This window comes from Falco punctatus (genome assembly GCF_963210335.1).
Source record: "Falco punctatus genome assembly, chromosome: 4".
NCBI lineage: Eukaryota > Metazoa > Chordata > Aves > Falconiformes > Falconidae > Falco > Falco punctatus.
Genome location: NC_137583.1, coordinates 16,261,250 through 16,279,896, shown reverse-complemented (window position 1 = coordinate 16,279,896; position 18,647 = coordinate 16,261,250). Strand labels below are relative to the sequence as shown.

General features: G+C 47.6%; 1 protein-coding gene across 1 annotated transcript in view; it reads right to left on the bottom strand.

The window, feature by feature from the left end:
* Window positions 1-17,413, bottom strand: part of SYNPR (synaptoporin) — a 110,094-nt gene extending 92,681 nt beyond the window's left edge. The window contains exons 1-2 of the mRNA XM_080382788.1: window positions 17,103-17,413; window positions 16,945-17,010 (exon numbers count right to left, since the gene is read on the bottom strand). Coding sequence (XP_080238914.1) covers window positions 16,945-17,010; window positions 17,103-17,120 — 84 coding nt within the window. The 5' untranslated portion in view covers window positions 17,121-17,413. The remainder of the gene's footprint in view (window positions 1-16,944; window positions 17,011-17,102) is intronic.
* Window positions 17,414-18,647: the final 1,234 nt, after the last annotated feature.

Genomic DNA, 18,647 nt, shown 5'->3' with positions numbered 1-18,647 from the left:
AAGCATCTCGTGGCTATTTGCCAGGAAGCCACTGCAAAATGGGATCTTCTTGCAGTCTTGTATAGCTATCAAAAAAAAAAAAAAAAAAAAAAAGTACGGGGCAAAGGTAAATGAGATAGCTCTGTAAGCACTGAAGACTCATCAATACGGCGCTTCATTGCTGAGAAGCAGAGCTAATTAGCACTGCCCCATTGACGGCACCACATCAGGACCCAAGCCATCCCCTCCACACAGCACTGCCCGGTGTTGAGTAGATCCACCAGCTCGTCCGGAGCCAGCCAAGGCGTATCTGCCCTGCTAGCCTTTGTCATTCAAATCACCCAGCTACGAAACTGTGACTACAATGGTTAAACACAAGCAAAACAATCTAATTTTGTGCTTCAGAAGACCAGCTAAGAGTCCCCTCACCATCTGTAAATCCAAGTGCCAGACCTGGGCGATTAGGACCGCATGTTTCCTAGGTGATAAGCCTTTCATTTTTCTGGAAGACACTTGAAATAGAGCATAGGAAGATTAATCCTCCCCAGAGAAGGGAGAGTTCACTGGCTAATTTCTCTTGCATTTAGATGTAATAATTAGGCGTATTGATTCTCCTGCTTTATTCCTTACCATTCTAATGAAATAATTAAGACAACTTCAAGGAAATATTTGAAAGCTCATTTCACATTGTCTCTTCAAACACGGGCCACCTAACACTTATGTGCACACTCAAAGGGAAAAGCAAAGGCAGATTCTCGCCTTATTTATCTCCGTAATTCATCAGGCATCAACTTCAGGCAGCAAAGTGCTGCCCGAGGCTCCACTCCATTTGCTGCCTATCATGACTATGAGCAGCAACACAAATGAGATCCATCTGGTGCAACCAGGACACACATTGCTCCGCTAAGCTCCCACAGCAGCTTGTTATCAATGGGGACCGGAGAGAGGCCGACCCTCTCCAAGAGTTCCGAAGAAAAAAAAGCCACATGGTTAATTCCCCTCGCACAGCCTCACAGTAGCATTCTTGCAAAATATCATGCATATGCTGTGCCCAGTTCAAACTTTTAATTTTGATTCTTGGAAGGTAACGCTGAAGTGTCTACACCAAAGGGCACTCATGATCTCCATTCTCTCAGACAGCTGCACAACCAAGCTTTTCAAACACAAGCATGAAATTATCCATGAAGGGCTCAATCTTCGCACCGCATCCACAGGAGGAAAAAGGACCCCTGAGACAAGTGGTCTGGGGGCTCCCTGATGGCCCTCAGGGATGTACAGCGTGGCTGAATGGATACAGTTCAGACCCTGATGCACTGTGCACATTGGCACGGATACTCAGGGAGAGCCAAAACTGGAACAACCGTTAGAAGGATGAATGAAGATATTAAACATGTAAAAAGTTCTAAGAAAAGCCACTTAAATTGAAAAGGATTTTCTCATGTCTAATTCAACATTACTAATTCAACAGTTGATAACAGTTCTCTGATCTCTCCAGCATGTCTCAGATTTAAATAATTTTCAGCAATTTTGTATTAAATAGCCTTTAAAATATTAATCTTGTAAAAACATAGGGAAATGCATATGCATTTTAACACACGCTTGCTTCAAAAAACCACTAAGCCCAGCTGATACAAAATTATAGTCTCCCAGCTGCTGGGGTCAAAGAGGATGACTAAAAAGAGCTCACGCCCCCAAAAGCATGCAAGAGATGCTGTTCTGGATCTAACACAGATGTGTTAGATATTGATGAGCGTTTCGGTCCAAAGTGAGGACCAAACTTTCCAGAAGTGAGGCATTTACTTGCTTGAGTACCTTGACCCAAGCAGTGCAGTTGCAGGCTTCTTCGCCTCTTCCCTTCATGCAAAGCTCACCCAGACCCTCGTGATTGATGTAGCTCTGGCAAAGCATTAGCTATAAACATTTAATAGGCGTCTCCTGCATCTAGTGGTCACTCTGACAGCAGGGGACTGATGTTTATGATTGAACACTTCAAACAGAAATCTTGGATATGGCTACCTCTCAGGAGGAGGAAACATCTGAAGAATGTGTTTTTCTGATATTTATATTCCCTTAGAAATGAAGGGTGTTTTCTGTATGACTCACATCCATGTTTTTCACTTGTGATATTTTTAAACTCCGAATCCAGCACTGATTGGAGTGCAAAAAGTGCGACTTCTCTCCCGTCCTACCCCGAAGGGCCTTTCAGCCAGGTACAGGTGACAGCAGGAACTAAGAACAGGTCATCTCCAGGTTTGCTATGGGGACAGAAAGCCTAAAACAAATAGCTTTGGGATCTACAAACATCAGTCATATGTGAAAGCTAAAACCTGGCAGGTTTAATGAAAAAGGAGTAAATAGACCCATTTCCTATGAGAACATCATGTATATTTGAAAACAAACAGAAAAACCCACCCAGAATAAGGGCTTCTTTCTCTCCCCTCCACCCAAGAGTATCTTTACAGTTGAGAGCAGAGCTAAATTAAAAATTGCAATTAATTAAACAAACAATTCAAGGAAATATTCGCATGACAAATGATCTGATGCAGATTGTTGGCATTCATTTCCTCCTGCTGCACATCCCTTCTCAAATTCAGCATGCTCGCATGAGGCCATCACGGAGAAACCCACGTCTGTCGTAGCTATGTGGCAGGGGCTGCACCCAGAGTGCCCAGGTCTGCAGTGTCCAGTCCTCAAAGAGACAAAGGATGCAGAAAATACAACAAATAATGATAAAAGAATTTCAGCGCTTTGGAAGTGCTCCCTGGAGTTTCAGCTCGGAGAAGGCTGAAGGTTTCCTCACTGGAGCAAGGCTCACCATGAAATCTTGTTGGCTGGGCTACAATGTCTTTAACATCAGATAAATGTAAATGCTGCCTTTCTTTAAACACAGTTTAGTTCCTTTATTGCATCATTCAAGAGACATAAATGCCAGCCTCAAGCTCAGACAGACAGAACAAGCTATTCAAAGGAAAATCACGGGCAACATTTTGCTCTGGGTGGAAGCATTCTGCTAATGGTTTTGCAAAACAACTTTTTTGCTGCAGGAGCCAAAACGAGAGGGAAAGTTGAGGCAGAAAACCTGGAAACATGAGAAAAGGTAAGAGAGAGATCTCTGCCCAGCCATGGGGAAGGAGCCTGAGGATGCAGGGTCCCTCACAGGACACAGGAACGTGCCAGGCTCTTCCGTACTGCTGGTGCAAATAAGCATGAGTACATCACCAAAACATCTGAAGTAACTTCTTTTAAAAAAAAATAACTGGCAAAGATCTGAAAATTTGGCTAATGATTCAGATCAAAAGGGGTACCATTATCACAGAATCCCACTCAGCCTATACAAAAATGCTCCAGCTCTCCAAGTGACAGGGAATACGCTGTTTTCTTTGCGGTAACACAGAACTGTACAAGATACAGGGTTTAAATACATTTCCATTCAGATAAGTTATCTCTTCCCCTCCCCACCAGCAGCTTTTAAAAGATGCGTCTTGAACTTACAGCACTGGAGGGTTTTTTCTTCTCAGATTTTTAATCCACTGGCATCATAAAGACCTTTTAGCAATTTACAGTGTGAAGAGCACTTTCTCTTCGGACTGCCCTGCTTTGAGCCAGTTTGTACCTTACGGTTACTTCATTACTTACATTGCATTACACAGGGGCAAACGAAGCAGCCGTGCTCCTCTCTGCGGCAGATGTGCCCCGGGGCCGGCATGAGCCAGATGTTTCCCAGGGTCCCACATCAGGCGCAGAGGATGGACTGCCCAGCTGCTTTACCCCAACTGCCCCTCCACGGCGTTGAGCCAGACAACACACTTCTGGCCATCATGCTAGCTTGAAAGAAGGGAAAATCAGAGATATACTGCAGTGGAGGCAGCCACATCATCAGGCTGCACTAATCAAGGTGTTGCAATTAGCAAAACAAACAAAACCCACCAAAACAACAAACTTGTGGGAGACATCCAGTTTCTGTTGAACTACAGAAGGAACACCAGAGGGACCGGAATATATTTCTTGCTGCGATGGTCTCGGCTATTTGTCCTCCTGCAAGCCAGTGGGACACGTGCCAGCCTCTTCAAACCCTGAAGCCACGCTCCCCACGTGTGGTTTTGGTGACAGTTTCATCAGGGGTTAAGAGTCACAAATTTAATGTTTAACAACTGTAACGAACCAACATGCAAAACTTTTGCTCCGTTACTCAGTTTCTGTCTAACAAAAAGGCATCTTGGCCAGCAAAACCCATGGGTCTCCTTCATACATGTACAAAACAGAGCGCTCCCACGACTCGTTGGCTAATTCCTGACCACTGCTTCTGCAAGACATCTCTTATCCCTGAGCCCTTCCCATCTGTACATGTTGCACGTCGGCTGTAAACATCACGAACAATACAGGTTGTAAAAACCAGAACAGACTGCAAGAAGCTCGTTTCCCTCTTTGAAGGCACCTGCGCTTTCTTGGTAACGTGGTAAGCTGATGAAACGCCAGGAGGATGGTCTATAGGGAATACACAAGCACTATACGTGGCACGTTGAATCCGATTTTGCTGCATACCACCATATGGAATGGAATCTCAGCGGCATCAAACGTTTACCTAAACTCCATTAATGTCTTCTCCAAGCCAATATTTATAGCATACACACCAGTATCTGCTGTCAGAGTGTGTATAAATGTTAAACTGAACTGTTAAAGAAACATAATGACAGATGTAGAGATGCTGAGGAGTGCAATCTATTCTAATTTATGATAATTTATTTCCATCATCTGGAGCCCTATTCAGAAGAGAAAGCTGAATGCATCCCAAAGCGCATCACGGGGTGGAGTGTAAAAATCCCCAGAAAAAAACCCTCTTTTGAACCAGGCAAGAGTACTCTTGTCCTACCACCCAGGACATGCTTAGCAATCTCTCTGCACAGAAGGAATACAGATGTGGGGTACTCGAGCCCTGCCTCCCAGCAGCCCAGTGACATGCAGGTTTTATGGCAAATTGGGAATAGCTGGGAACTGTTTGTCCCATGAGAGACGTTTGATCGTTGCTGAGTCACTACTTTTGGGGGACTAAGCTGCGCCAAAACCATTTATTAGCTCTGTCAGAGCCTCTTCAGCTGCATTAACAACCAATGCTGCACCCATGGGTGGCCAGCGCTAATGAGCACATAAACAAAAAGATGGAAACCTATTTTTAAAAATGAATGAACTATGCCACAGCGAGCTATATTGCAGAAAGAGCTTTTCTATTTAACTCCTCAGCAACGCATGCTGTGCTGGATCGGTTCTGCCACAAGACCCGAGGTCCGCCTCGGTCTCCTGTTGCTGTCATTCTGCTGTGAAAGCCATGACGAAGGGGATGAAAAAAAAAGAAAAGGGGATAATAAATAAATAAAACCCAAAACCAAACCAAACAAAAAAAGCAGTGACAGCACTTGGTCCCTGCAGTGGGAGTGGCGGGCCGTGGAGGACCGCAGGCAAGGAGCTCATTTTCACAGCATCATCCCTGCCCGGGAAGCGCGGTGACGTGGCGGCGGGAGGCGTTCTGCCGCGTGGCACAGCCAGCGTCCCCCGCATATGTCGGCCCGCCGCGAAGCCAGCTCCTGCTGCCTGCCAGGGCCGCGCAATCTGGACAGGCACAGATTCCGTGCTGGAACGGGCGCCCTCTCCGCAGAGCCGCCTGCCACGAGTGACAGGCTGCGCTGGCAGCAGCGGCAGCGCGTACAGCCCACGGAGCCAACGCAGCAGAACAAGGCGCTGAGGAGCATGGCTCACCGATTCCCTGCTCAGTGGACTGTGCTGCCTCAGCACAGCCCTGAAACGCTCCACATTTGACCGAGAGAAGGGCTAGGCACACAAGCATGAACTACAACACCAATATGTAAACGCTGCCTTAGATCAGCTGAAAATTTCCCACCAAAACCATTTTCTGCATTGGAGACTCACTCATCTTTTTCAAAAAAAGTTGTCTCTCAAAAAACGTAGCCTCCTCTTTCTAAGTCCCAGTGCCAAGGGCTTGCAACAGCCACCCTGGGGACACTGCTGTGCCCCTGAGGAGCCCGGGCTGGCCCCTCGCTCTGCCCCTGCTCTGTCAGTCGGGCTCCGCAGCCGGACACACCGTCCCGGTGCACAGGGGGGTCACGGGTGATGTGATCCATCACCGGCTGCTCTGGGAGGAGCAAGCCCAGGGCACTGCAGTGGGGTGTGGAGAGGAGAAGGAGAATGGGACACAACCACGGCTTCTTTACAGAAATATTTCATGATGAAATATTGTAGTTTCTGGCATAAATTTTTCTTCATTCACGATCTCACCAGAGTGCCAGTTTCCGATGGAAATTTAGATTAAAAATTACTTTTCCCCCAAGAAAATGAAATCTGTTTTACCAAATCAGCTCCACCAATGACTTTTTGATACAGCAACGACAGATGCTTCCCTGACATCGAGGTACAGCCCAAATTGCAAAGCACAAACACTCCACACACACCTCAGCTACCTGCCCCACACTGTAACACACGAGGAAACTCGCTCTAACACGTTTCCTTGCTATGAAAATACCACGTGCTCCCAGCTCATTTACCGCTTCTCATCATCATCGAAGCCCAGCCCCCAAGGGTGCTGGGGAGACGATGTGTTACCTCGTCTCTATTTGCAGACCCTTCCACACATTTTGAGATGGGCTGCGGTGGGGCTGCTCGGCTGCGCGCCGCTCAGCACCCAGTGCCGCACCGCAAGCCGGCAGCCTGCCAAACGCTCCCAAACCTGGCACTCGGCTGGGACTAATCAATAGAGGTGCCTAGCCAATGCCATACAGCTCTGCTTTTGCTCTGAAGGATCAAACTTTATTAATTAACCCACCTGAAAGTGAATGTTTTGCAATGAAATCTCTGCTCCTGGCCTCAACTCTCTCAATGAGTAATTCCATCAAGGAAACTCTACTTGCAGTACCATTCACAGAAGTAGATTAAAAATGGGGAGAGAATATGTTCAGAAAGAAGCTCGGTTGAGTCATACTCTTGAATCATCTCTCTTTCCACACGCCTGTGGTCACCAGTTGGAAAAGTCAGTCTGCGACGCACTTGGTACCTGGCAGCGTGCAGCTTTTGCACTTTTATCCATACTCAAATGCATCCTTGCGCCTGTGTGCAAGATTAGAACAAAACACTGCTACGACACAACAGCAGACACCATGTATATCAGCTTGCTGAGATCAAAGGCACGCAGCAGCAAAGAATTTAATTAAAATGTTAAAATTAAACAGGAAGACATCCATTGTTTAATTTTTTGGCAGGCGTGTTCTTTCGAACCAGGACCTAATTCCACTCCAGCACGCTGACTGCCCTTGGAGATGGCAATCAGGAGAGCTCTGCTGGATTTATCAGCTGCTGGATTTGGCGGTGGGGGAATCCCACACTTGCTTTGGCTTTCAAGCACAGCCTCTGAAAAAGCACTTGGAGAAACTGCTCAACTCCAAAGGAAAATTATCTCAATATACATATTCTGCAGTAATAACCCAATTTCCAGTATCAGACCTAACCCCACTGGGCTGGACATGATACACCCTTACAGGCATCATTCCCCCTTATGGTCCCAACAGAGAGCTATGACCTTGCTATGTTAAACTGCTCCCAGCCACCACTCTCTCCATATGAAAGCTGTTTTAAATAGGGTAAAGCACTGATGCAGAGCAGTGCTGCTTTGTGTGTAACATAGCCTCTGCATGAGGAATAGCAGGGTAAGCAACTATGTGGTTTTTAAACTTGCACACAAATGGGGGACTCGCCTTGTTTTGCTTCAAGCATACCTCCAGCGCACAGCCAGGGAGAAGATTATTCTGAAAACAGTTCAAGCAAGGCTCAAGTTTGCTTGTTAAATAACTCTAAGGTATTTCCTGGCATTCTAGGGTATTTTGACTTGGATACTGAAGGCAGTCATAGGCCATCATATGGCCCACATCGGGGAGCCCGAGCCAAGCAGCCTGTTGTGTCCTTACTTTCTGAGAAGCTAGCAAGGAAGATTTTGCTACTTTTATAGTATTATTTGGGGTGCCACTGAGGCTTTTCACCTAATATTAGGAAGACTGGCAGTGTCAAACACGGCCCCCTAATACAAGCACGCAACATGCAAGTGCCAAAGGATTTGAGCTGAGGCTTATTACTTCAAGCAACAGAAACTCTGGATTTGCATCACCTGAGAAATAACACAGGAGGGCAGAGAAATGGCATCAGGAAGAGTGAAGACTGAGGACAGACACAACCACTTCTTGAAATTCAAAGAGCTGTTGCTATAAATCACTTCCTGATGTATCAATGATCTTGCCGATGTTAGGTGGCATTTCTTTCTGAGATCTTCTGGGCAGAATTTCACCCTCAGTACTTCAGGTTCTTGAGCACTTCTCAGGAATATTCAGTCAGGCTGTTTGCAGCAGGGTCTGGTATTTCTCATGGAATAAAGATCAAGTTGACAGGTTGGGGGTTTTGCAGGACAGTCAAATCAGATTTATTTCTGACAGTGGGTCTGGGACAGTACACCTCTCATCTGGAAATGTATAATACTTTATTGAAATCCTCCTGCTCCACAGTTTTTCTCCTGCTTCCTTAACACAGAGGAACGGGAGAGTATCTGCCCCCTGCACATCTCTGCTTAGGATGCTTGTTGGGGGTCTTCTCAGCAAAGAGACATCCCCAGTCCCCCAGCAAGAGCCCCTGTGCAGGGTGACATGATCTCTGACCATTCTGAAAATACCCTCGCCAACTTTACCTTGCAATTACACTGCCAAATTGGGGCTGGGACATCTGCACCAGCACTTCTCTAGGAACAGGAGCCCACAAAGCTCCCCCAGATTTCATCCCAAGCTCCGGGCTGCAGCACTTTCTGCTCCCCACAGCATTAGCTCAGCAGCTCCCGCAGGCTCTGCCTCTAACACAGCCTCTTCCCCAGACACCGAGGCATTTTGGAAGAGGCACAGACAGAACAGCTTGTTCAGAGAAACACATTTGTCTATCCATTAGAACATCACAGAGAAGGAAAAGGTAAAACAATAAAGGGCAATGAGCACATTACTTCAGCCTTTCCCAGCCATTTACATACCCCACTGCTTTAAGGACCAAAGTTGGCATTAGGCTTGAGAGACCTTTCTGCTTTCCTCTCCATGCTGAGGACCAGAACACTGCTTCATGCCACAGATGGCTGCTCATCCAGAAAGCCCCCTCTTGAGGGGCTACATCAGTCTAATCCTTTGCTGATCCTTCTCCCCTAGCAGCACTATGAAAATACACAACCACAGCAGCAACCGAGCTGCCCGATCCAAGACTCCCTGCCTGGACTTCCCTCCCTCTCACACCAACAAACACCTGAGCCTGACCAACACCAGTTCTCACCTCACCATGCATTTCTGCTTCAATTCAAGCACTTTGAAAATGCATGCCAATACTACATGCAAAAATCTTCTGGACTATGTGATCACGGATGTGCCCGCATCCATAGGCTGCTAATGAGACAACATCTCATATTTTTTGCTTATATAAAAGGTTCTTAGAGAATATTTCCTTACTGAATGCTATTAACAAGCCCTTTCCGTGCCACGATTTGTACCTACAATTATAGTCACTGAAACCCCCATCATTTTATGCAATCTAAGCACTTCCTTAAGAATGGGGAGTGAAGTATTCTGAATGGGAAAACACTGCTTCCAAGGACAAACCTGAGAAGTCTCTATGATAGCCAGAAGATAAAACTGTGCAAATTAAACAAAGCAAAAGCTTACAGTTTTTCTATATTCAGTATTCTTTGGCTTTTGCCAAAAAGCAAGCAAGCTGTCACCTTAGCAACTATGTCACACTTTGCAGTACATATGCCACTTTGAACAAACACCTTAAAAGCCGAGGCTCCACGCTGTATGCTCCTTTCAATAACGTTTCTTGCAGCACTTTGCAGGTGCCCCCTGAGAGCAAAAGCCATTAAGACCCTTTTGGCCAGTTGCTGGGCTGGACAGACAGCCAGCTGGCCAAGTGCTGTTTGCCACACTGCACCCCAGGACCATACTACTACTTAACTACTTTTATTTGGTGCCTAAGGGGATAGCGGTGCTAGCAGGGGTGTGACGTGAGCACTTTGTCTTCCATCGCCAGCCCTGCGCAGAGCCCAGCACTACCCTGCTTCTTGCCTCTCCCCTTCCCCTGCGTCAGGAGGGGGTCCTCACTCCCAGAGCAGGGCAGAGGTTTCAGCCAGCAACCAGGAGGTCTCCTGCCCCTTGGGACTACACCTGTGCCATGAAGCCAGGTCAGCTCGGGGGTTACAGGATCCATGATGAAAGGGTTTTGTCATAGACACCTCTGAGCCTGTCCTCCCCCAGCTGCAACATTTGAATCCAGAGATGTCAACATGCAGGGCTTTCACCCGGGGCTCCAATTATGCAGACGCTGATTTACAGGAGTGATGACTGGAACATCTCCCTCATAAAAATTGGCAAGGAGACTTTAACCGTGTATGTCTAATGGCAGAGCCCTCTATCTCCGTGCATCTCCTTGCTAGTTCGAAAGTCAGATCATTTTTGTTCTTCCCTTCATAGAAACCTGGTTTGCATATGTAATCAAATTTAGCATTAATGAGTCTCTCTCCTCATCTTCTATTCCTAATGCTTGAAGCAGCCACACTCAGATAATGCCAGCCATTGCAATGGCTTATCACCAGGAGCTTTTATCGGTTTCACCCAGGAATTTCCATGGAAGCAGTACATAACTCCAAAACCTCCTGATTCCTGGAGCACCATATCTCAACCATATGTGCTAATCCTACATAATTATTTTATATCAGGTCTCACTCTGGGCTGCTTGAGAATCATCAGAATTTAAACAAACTTCAGGCGACCTTTTAAAATCAACTCTTCCATGACCACAACATGAGCCTAAGTGGAAAACAGCAGGCACTTTCCAGATGTAAGGTGCCACTTATTTGCAATGTGGCTGGGCATTGCTGGCCTCTTCTCCTTCCCTCCTCGCCTGTGCCAACATTTGTACCATTTTAACTGCAACCTTTCGATGGGACAAGCACAGTTCTCAGTTTCCAAGATCATCTGCATACAGCTAAACATGCATGTGAACAGCGTGCAGAACAGCATGCAGAACAGCCAACTCTCTGCACTCTGTAAACCCATGGGATCACAAGACAGGTTTTCTGCTCTTTCATGTTTTGGGTTTTCAGTCTTTAGGGCTTCCATCCTTCTTCTGCTACCCTGCTCTAAAAGCATATGGTTTATCAAAGCCAAAGGTTTCAGAATCACAAGACTCTCAGAAGTTAAGACCACAAGGTAAAATACCACGTAGGCACTGTTACTGCTTCTGCTGCCTTTATCCCAGTCCCACGGACAGAGGGACACATGGCTTTCACATCTGGCTTCAGTAAGACTACAAAAACTTTTTCAGATCTCTCCTGTCGCACACAACACAGCCTGATGTCTAATGGCAACATCGACCTCTCGGTTCTTCCTAATAAAAATAACTTGTCCGACAGAGTTCCCTGCCTGCAGATTACTGATGCCCCGATACGTGGTCAGAAGTTGTAGGTCCAGTGACAAGGACCAATACAGCCTGTTTGCAGGGCTCAGAGGTTTTTGGATGCTCGCATCCCATTGTTTCACTGTGGCAATTTTTGCCTGTACAGAGCTGCAGTGCATTTTGCATGCATTATGCTAAGCTGCCTATAAGAAATCATCCAATTAATGACAGCTTACAGAGAAGGGTTAGTTACAGGGTAATTACCTTTCTAATATTAAAATGCCATAGAAATGGATTTACATTTTTTTATTAAGTGGCACAGGTTTTATTGACCTGACACTACACCTACAAGACCTTTGAGGTAGCAACTGGGACCAGGTTCTCAAGAACAGTTAGGTACCTGCATCCCAAGGCAGACATCAAAAACAATACATTTTTTACACGTGTTTGTGTATCTTACACATCAAGACAGATGGACCCAACACTAAATGCAGCACTTGATCCTGGCATTGCATAAGCAACATTAGCAGTCAGAAAGAAATATTTTATTAAGGTTTCTCTTTCAATATGAGGGCAGAGAAGAAACATTCAGCTCTTCCAGCCCTGCATTCCTGAGGAGCCTTAAGCTTCTGCAAGGTTACCCTGCTCCACCACCTCAAGTCTCTGCCCATGCCAGAGCAAACAGCAGCTTTCTGGTTAAGCAAAAACCAAACACACATAAGCAAACGTGATGACGAGTCTCAAGCAACTACAAATCATCTCAGGCCCATAATACACTATGTAGAGCAAACTACTAAACACACATGCCTCGTGTAAGCATTACCTTCTTAAATTTTTTTTTTCATTTATTTTCAGCATCTCAAGATATCTAGGCTTTTCTAGGACACACTTGAAAGCATGCAGCTACTTATGGCCATTCATATGCATGCAAATATAATCCAACAAAAGCGCTCCATGGCCAGATGAGCAATCAGCATTAGGACAAAAAGACAAGACTTATTATCAGTCTTTCAAGATTCAGATTCCCTTTGCCTTCCAAATACACATCTGTTTGTGAGGCAAGGGGTGCTAACCCTTTCAGAATCTACACAAGCAAAACAAGCTTGACTCTTGCCAGGCTAGCAACAGCCTGGCCTTTTTCTGGCTCACCAGTCAAATGATCAGCATCGTGAAGGCAAGGAAGCAAAGTTAGCTCAGTCCATGTACACATAGATTTTTCAAACCACCTTGCAACTCTCTTGTCCAGTTTTCACTGGAGGTGGATGGGGATTTGTTGTCCAAATGCCCTGCGCTGCTTTGGAAATCTTCGGCACATCCCATGAAGATGCTCATGAGCAGTGATGAGCTGCAGTCAGGCAAGGCCTGGAATATATTTTCTCTGCACAGAGGCAAAAATTATAACAGCTCCTCAGACACATTCAGGTCCACTTCCAAGTTGTCCTACAAAAAAAGCCCCAGCATCCACAAGATCTGTGCTGCAGCATAAATGACTCGCGTCTGTCATTTTCATCATCATCATCGTCATCTCATCATCAAAGACACTGGCTTCGACAGAGCTACTTGCCCTGTCTTTGTGCTCATACCAGCCCAGACAGGGCTGCAAGCTGGTGGAGCAGGAAGCTTGTTGCACGGTATTTTAAAACAATCTGCAGATAATCAGCAAGGCAAACACAGCACCTCCCAACTATCAAAAAGGGTTGAGATTCTGCAACTTTGCTATTTATTGAGGATTACAGGGAAAGGTGTTATGACAAGCACTGCAGCTCCTGTTATTTTACACAGAAACTGGACAAATGTCAGGTTGCTTTGGGTCTGCAGTAGGAAAGTTGTTTGTGGCAAATCGCTGCAAAGTTCATTAAAAACCTCAGCCTAGTGATACAAAGTTCCCACTTTTACAAAAGTATTTTTGCAGGTAACCACCTGATTATACCTGAGGTAGTTCATATACCCATCACACCGCGATGCGCAGAGCCTTGCTTTTCACTTAATTTGCCTTTGTTAAGGCTCCAGAGAGGCAACAACTGAGAAACAAATAGACCACAACTGACAGACTTGCTTGTCTTGCTCTCTTTTTGCAGACCCCAATAAAAGCAGTCTAAACACATCCCGAGATTCACAGGACTGAAATTAATCCAGGGAGACGAATGAACATATTTCTTTGCTTTCATCTTTCGTTATTCATTACTGTCAGGTGCGTGTATAGGAGAGTCATTTCTCAAGTGAAGTTGTAATAGGGTTTGTGACATTGCAACTGGTTGTAGTGCCACAATAGATTATCATGAGAAATAAGCTTCAGAAGGACACCCTCTTCTCATGCAAAGATCCGTGGAGTAACAGCCAAGGGAATAAAGAAGAGCAAGGACAAACAGAGCTTTCAAACAGCTTTTCCCTGCCCCCAGCACATGTCATGAAGCAAGAGTTGACTCAAAGCTAGAAACACCCAGGGCTTATCTTGTACAGCTATGTGCAGTTTTCCAAGCTCAGTTTGTGATCCACATACTCCAAGTACACAGTTACCAAGGTAGAGTTTAAAAAACACAACTCTTGCTTAATAGCTACAAACCCTTCCCCTCCCTTCTCTTAACTTTTCCTGGGCTGAGCCAACGTTGTCTCTTAATGGCTTCTAAATGCAATGTCTTGGCTGAAAGAAATACAATGTATGTGGGAAATACAAATGAAAACATATCACAGTGCTGTGAATATTCCGAAGAATCAGTCTTGTCTCAGCATCTTGTCTCTGGGTGTTAGGTGACAGTCGAAGTAGAAGACTGAAAAAGGTCAGATATAGAGACAAAAGTACAGAGACAGAGGTCCATGTCTGAGACAGACTATAGGTAAACTGGAATTTGCACACCTATGGATTAATTCTGCAATAGCTACAGTTTCATGCCTCAGAAACCTACAGCCACCTCAGCTGTCTCCAGACTTGCAAGTGTTTGCACTCGTTAACACACAAATTTCAGCAGCACTGTTGTGCAAGAGGTTTATTAACAAAGATGCGCGGACCCCTGAGCCACCGTGGGCCTACCCAAATTGCCCAGAAGATGAGAGTGAAGATTCAAGGCTGGACTGCCCGGCCCACCTGAGGACATTTTCGGTCTACACCATCTCCACCCCAGCAGCCTTTCTGAGGAACCCACATTCCTCTGCCATCTGTGCTGCAACACCACGAAGCCTCCCCGCAAGCACGAGAGCCAGCCATCGCCCAAGATCACTGTGTCACCAGCTGGGCTATGAACTTTACTTCTTTGCAGATGCAATCTAGGACTCTAGTGGGAGGTGTTAAGAGGTGTCATGAGTAGCATATGGGCTATAGTACACAACAGGGCAGAAATGCCAGTTTTCCCCCTCTCAGATTGCAGAAAGGGCTTCCCCCACCCTCTGTGTCCTACCTGCTTGTTTTTCACACTAGATAGCCACAAGTTGGCTTTCTGGGAAACGTGCATTAAAAAAAGCATAAGCTTTTCAAAAGCAGAAGTTAACACCTCCCTTTTAGATGACAAATAAGCCAAAAGAAGACAACATTAAAATGACTTGCACTTGCTTTCCCAAATCCTAAAACTCTGTAAAACTGGGTGTTATGATTCAGCTGCCACATCATTCACATGACACCAGTCACACCCTCTGACAGGTGATTACTGTAAAGCTCAAAAAAACCTCATCAGCATTAACAAGAGCAGGTTTGATAAATTCCACTGTCACCGGCACTTTTTGCATAAAAATGCCCCACTCACACACCATTTAACACCTGAAATGAAACGGCTGTAAATCCAGCAATTAGTGGTGTAATTTGACTGTTCTGATCAACTGCACCGAGGGCTTCGAGGCTGCCTGGGAATGCGGAAGCGGACACAGAATCAGCTGGAGCATTTGGTCTTTAAGTTTAAAATGCTAATTAGGCTGATAAAAGGAGTTTGAGGGAGAGACAGTCGAGACTGGAGATGGCAGGGAGGTGGATAGCAGTTGGTAGGCATGGTGAGAGGAAGATGGGAGCAACATGATGAAGCGAATAGAGCTGGAATTTGGGTAATCCCAAAAGCCTTTCAAGTATTTTAAAAAAATAAAGTCTACCACACTCTGAGATATTATACACTAAGATATGCTTAGTTCTACTTACACATATGCGTCAAAAGGGGGAAAAAGTAATTTCTTAGACCATCTTAAATGTGAACATGCTCCACTCCCTTCTCCTGCGTTCCCTTATTGCCAAGGACTGACACACTGCAGCTGTGTCGGAAGAGCTCTGCCTACATGCAGCCGCACGTGTGTTCCTGTACACGCCAACAGGCAACGTGCAGCTGGAGCAGCCAGAAGAGTTCGGCGGGGGGCTTTCAACCATGACAAAGGCAGCTTTTATCTTCGGCCGTTGGAAGAAGTTACAGACCTAGAACACTGCCAAGGGAAAAGAGCTCCCACGTGCTGTCCCAAGGACGCCAACACGCCGGGGGGAAGAGCTTCCTCAAGGGCACAGCCTGCGGCCCCCCGCTCAGAGCCCTTCGCAGAGGGGCTCGCTTCCCAACCACCACCAGGCACAGCTTCACCGGGCCAGCAGTCAAAAGACCCTGTTCCCAGCAGCATCTGGCCATAGAAATTGCTTTGCACCCCTTTCTTCTGCTCCACGGCGAGTGCTGCGGAGCAGCTGAAACACCCTCAAAGTGACATCAGGGGCTCAACCCCTGGGTGTTGTCCTGGCTCATCCTCAAGGCAGGAGCAGCAGCCAGGTGGGTTTGCAGGAGCTCTGGGCGAGGAATGCAAGGGGCCTTGTCCATCCTCCACACGCAGGTCACCCAAGCCCACGGCCCCACCACATCCCCATCACCCATCTCCATGGGACCCACTGCGTCGAGGTGCCCAGTGGGGAAGAGGCGCTGCCGACCGCGAGCAGGGACTGGGAAGGGGTCCGGGGCGAGCAGCTGCCCCCAGCCCACCTCACCAGCCCCTCACAAACACCCTGCGGCCGGGCTGCACAGCGGGTGCCAACATGTGGCTAAACGCACCCGCGTGGGGACACGCCCCCCAAAATCCGCGGCTTACATAATTCCCCAGCCAGCCGGCGTTAGGGGAATGTGATTAATCCTCCATGACATGTTCTGAACTTTCCGTTCAGAGCGGCTCGCTCCTCCCGCAGACCTACTGGCGATGGATGTCATTTGACCTGCAGACTTCACTACGAATGAGCATCACACAGTGACATTGCTCCGCAAACCAATTATCCGCCGCCTTCCCCGCTCGGCCCAGAGACAAGTTTGCTAAATGCATAATGAGGATTTTATTATTATTATTATTATTGCGCCCCCTCGTTTGTCAAAAGTCGTTTACAGCCAGCACAAGGATGGGGCGGTGGGGGCACCCGCCAACCCTCCCGCCGCCTCGCTGTAGGACGCCAGTCCCCCCCCCGGCCCCTCGGTAGCCCCCGCCGCCGTCCCAGCGCGGCTCCCACCTGTTCCGCGGGGCGCGCAGTTTGGGAGCAGCCCCCCCGCGCCCCCCGGCACTCACCCACTCGAGCACCCTGAGGAAGGCCAGCGGCTCCTTCACCACGCGGAAAGTGCCCGCGGAGGCGAGCTGCGGGCAGAGAGAGCGAGTCAGCACCGCGCCCGCTCCGCGCCCCCCCCCCCCCCCCGCCGGATCCCGCCCGCCCGCGGGGCTCCGCGTACCTGGTCCACCGCCTCCATGGCGCCGCAGCCCCGCGGAGCCGAGCGGAGCCGAGCGGAGCGGAGCCGCCCGCCAGCCGGGGATGCGCGGCGCTGCCCCCGCGCACGCCGGGCGGAGCAGCCGGGCGGGGCCCGCACCCCCCGCACCGCCCCGCGGAGCCGCCCCGCGCCCGGGCACCGCGCCGGCCTCCGCCCGCCGCTCCGTAAATCGCTGTTCGTCTATTTCCGATTTTTCTTAATATTTTATTATATTATTATTTCGGGGCGGAAAGGAAAACGTCGGGATAGAAGAAAAAAAAAAGGGGGGGGGGAGCCAACAAACTGCGGCCCCCCCCCCCCCCCCCTTTGGCTGGAAAGAAACGATGAATATTTTTGTGAAGCAGCAGGCGCAGGGGTGGTGCCACGCTGCTCCGTGTCCTCCTGTCGCCTCTCGCCCTCCCGGGGCCGCCTTGCCCGCCGCCCCCGGCCCCCGCAGGGCTGCAGCTCTGCGAGCCTGCTCTCTAAGCACGCGCTCCCTCCTGCTTTTCCAGCATTTCCTTGACAGCAGAACAGCATTTTCTGCCCTGCCGTTGTTCTGGCCTCGTTTCCCAACACAACCTTAATAATTAGAATACATCCTGGGTGGCACAGCCTGGCAGAAGCTGCTGTTCCCTGTGTCCGTCCACACTTGCTCGCTCACCACATTCCCAGCTCCTCGTGGTGGCATTAACCCATCACCATGAGGGGCTTGTGATGGAGCCAGTGCCTGCCCCGGCAAACGCCGAGGGCACAAACCCATCACCCTATTTAACAGCACACATCCAGCACCAAGAGTTAGGCCTTGATTCCGCAAACATTTGCATATTCAACTTAACTGCCACCCTGACAACCAGTTGTGCCACCAGGACACCAGTGCTCAAATAGGATTTGGGCCCTAAGTAGGTCAGAGATTGTGATATCTGCCTAAAAAAAATACCTGAAGCTTTTATGCCCTGTAAGGAATCAGCCATCTGAAAAAGTTTAATAAGTCAATTAGTTTTGCTCAGACTAAAGCTCTTTTTGAAGAAAAACACAAGTGTGTTTGTGGAGTAAACAAGATGCATGTAGGGGGAACAAATTTCTGAAGGTTTCATTGGAATCTGAGGCAGAGGATTTTGTGTCAAAGTCATGGGTCTGCAACAAACCCAGCTGAAGTCTGTGGTCGCAATGGGAGTGGGTCAGGTTCTATTATTTTTTTTTTAAATAATCTTTTTTTTACCTTATCATAAACCAGCTTTGAGGTCAGAATTACAATTATATTTCATTTTTTTGAGAAAAAAAGGTTACGTTTTTGTGCCCTCCTTTTTCTGCCTTAGGAGAAAAAAAAACAACAACAAACAACAAACAGGAAAAAGAAGAACTTTTCCTTAAAAATGTTACCAAGTCAGCTTTTGTTTATTTACTGCAATAACTTCTAGGAAATATAACAAGCTTCTCAGAAATTCTAGTAACTGCCTGCGGGTGGCCTAGTGCCATGGGAGGCAGAGTCCCTCGCAGAGGCACAAGGACAGAGCATCCCTAAGCCTCCGA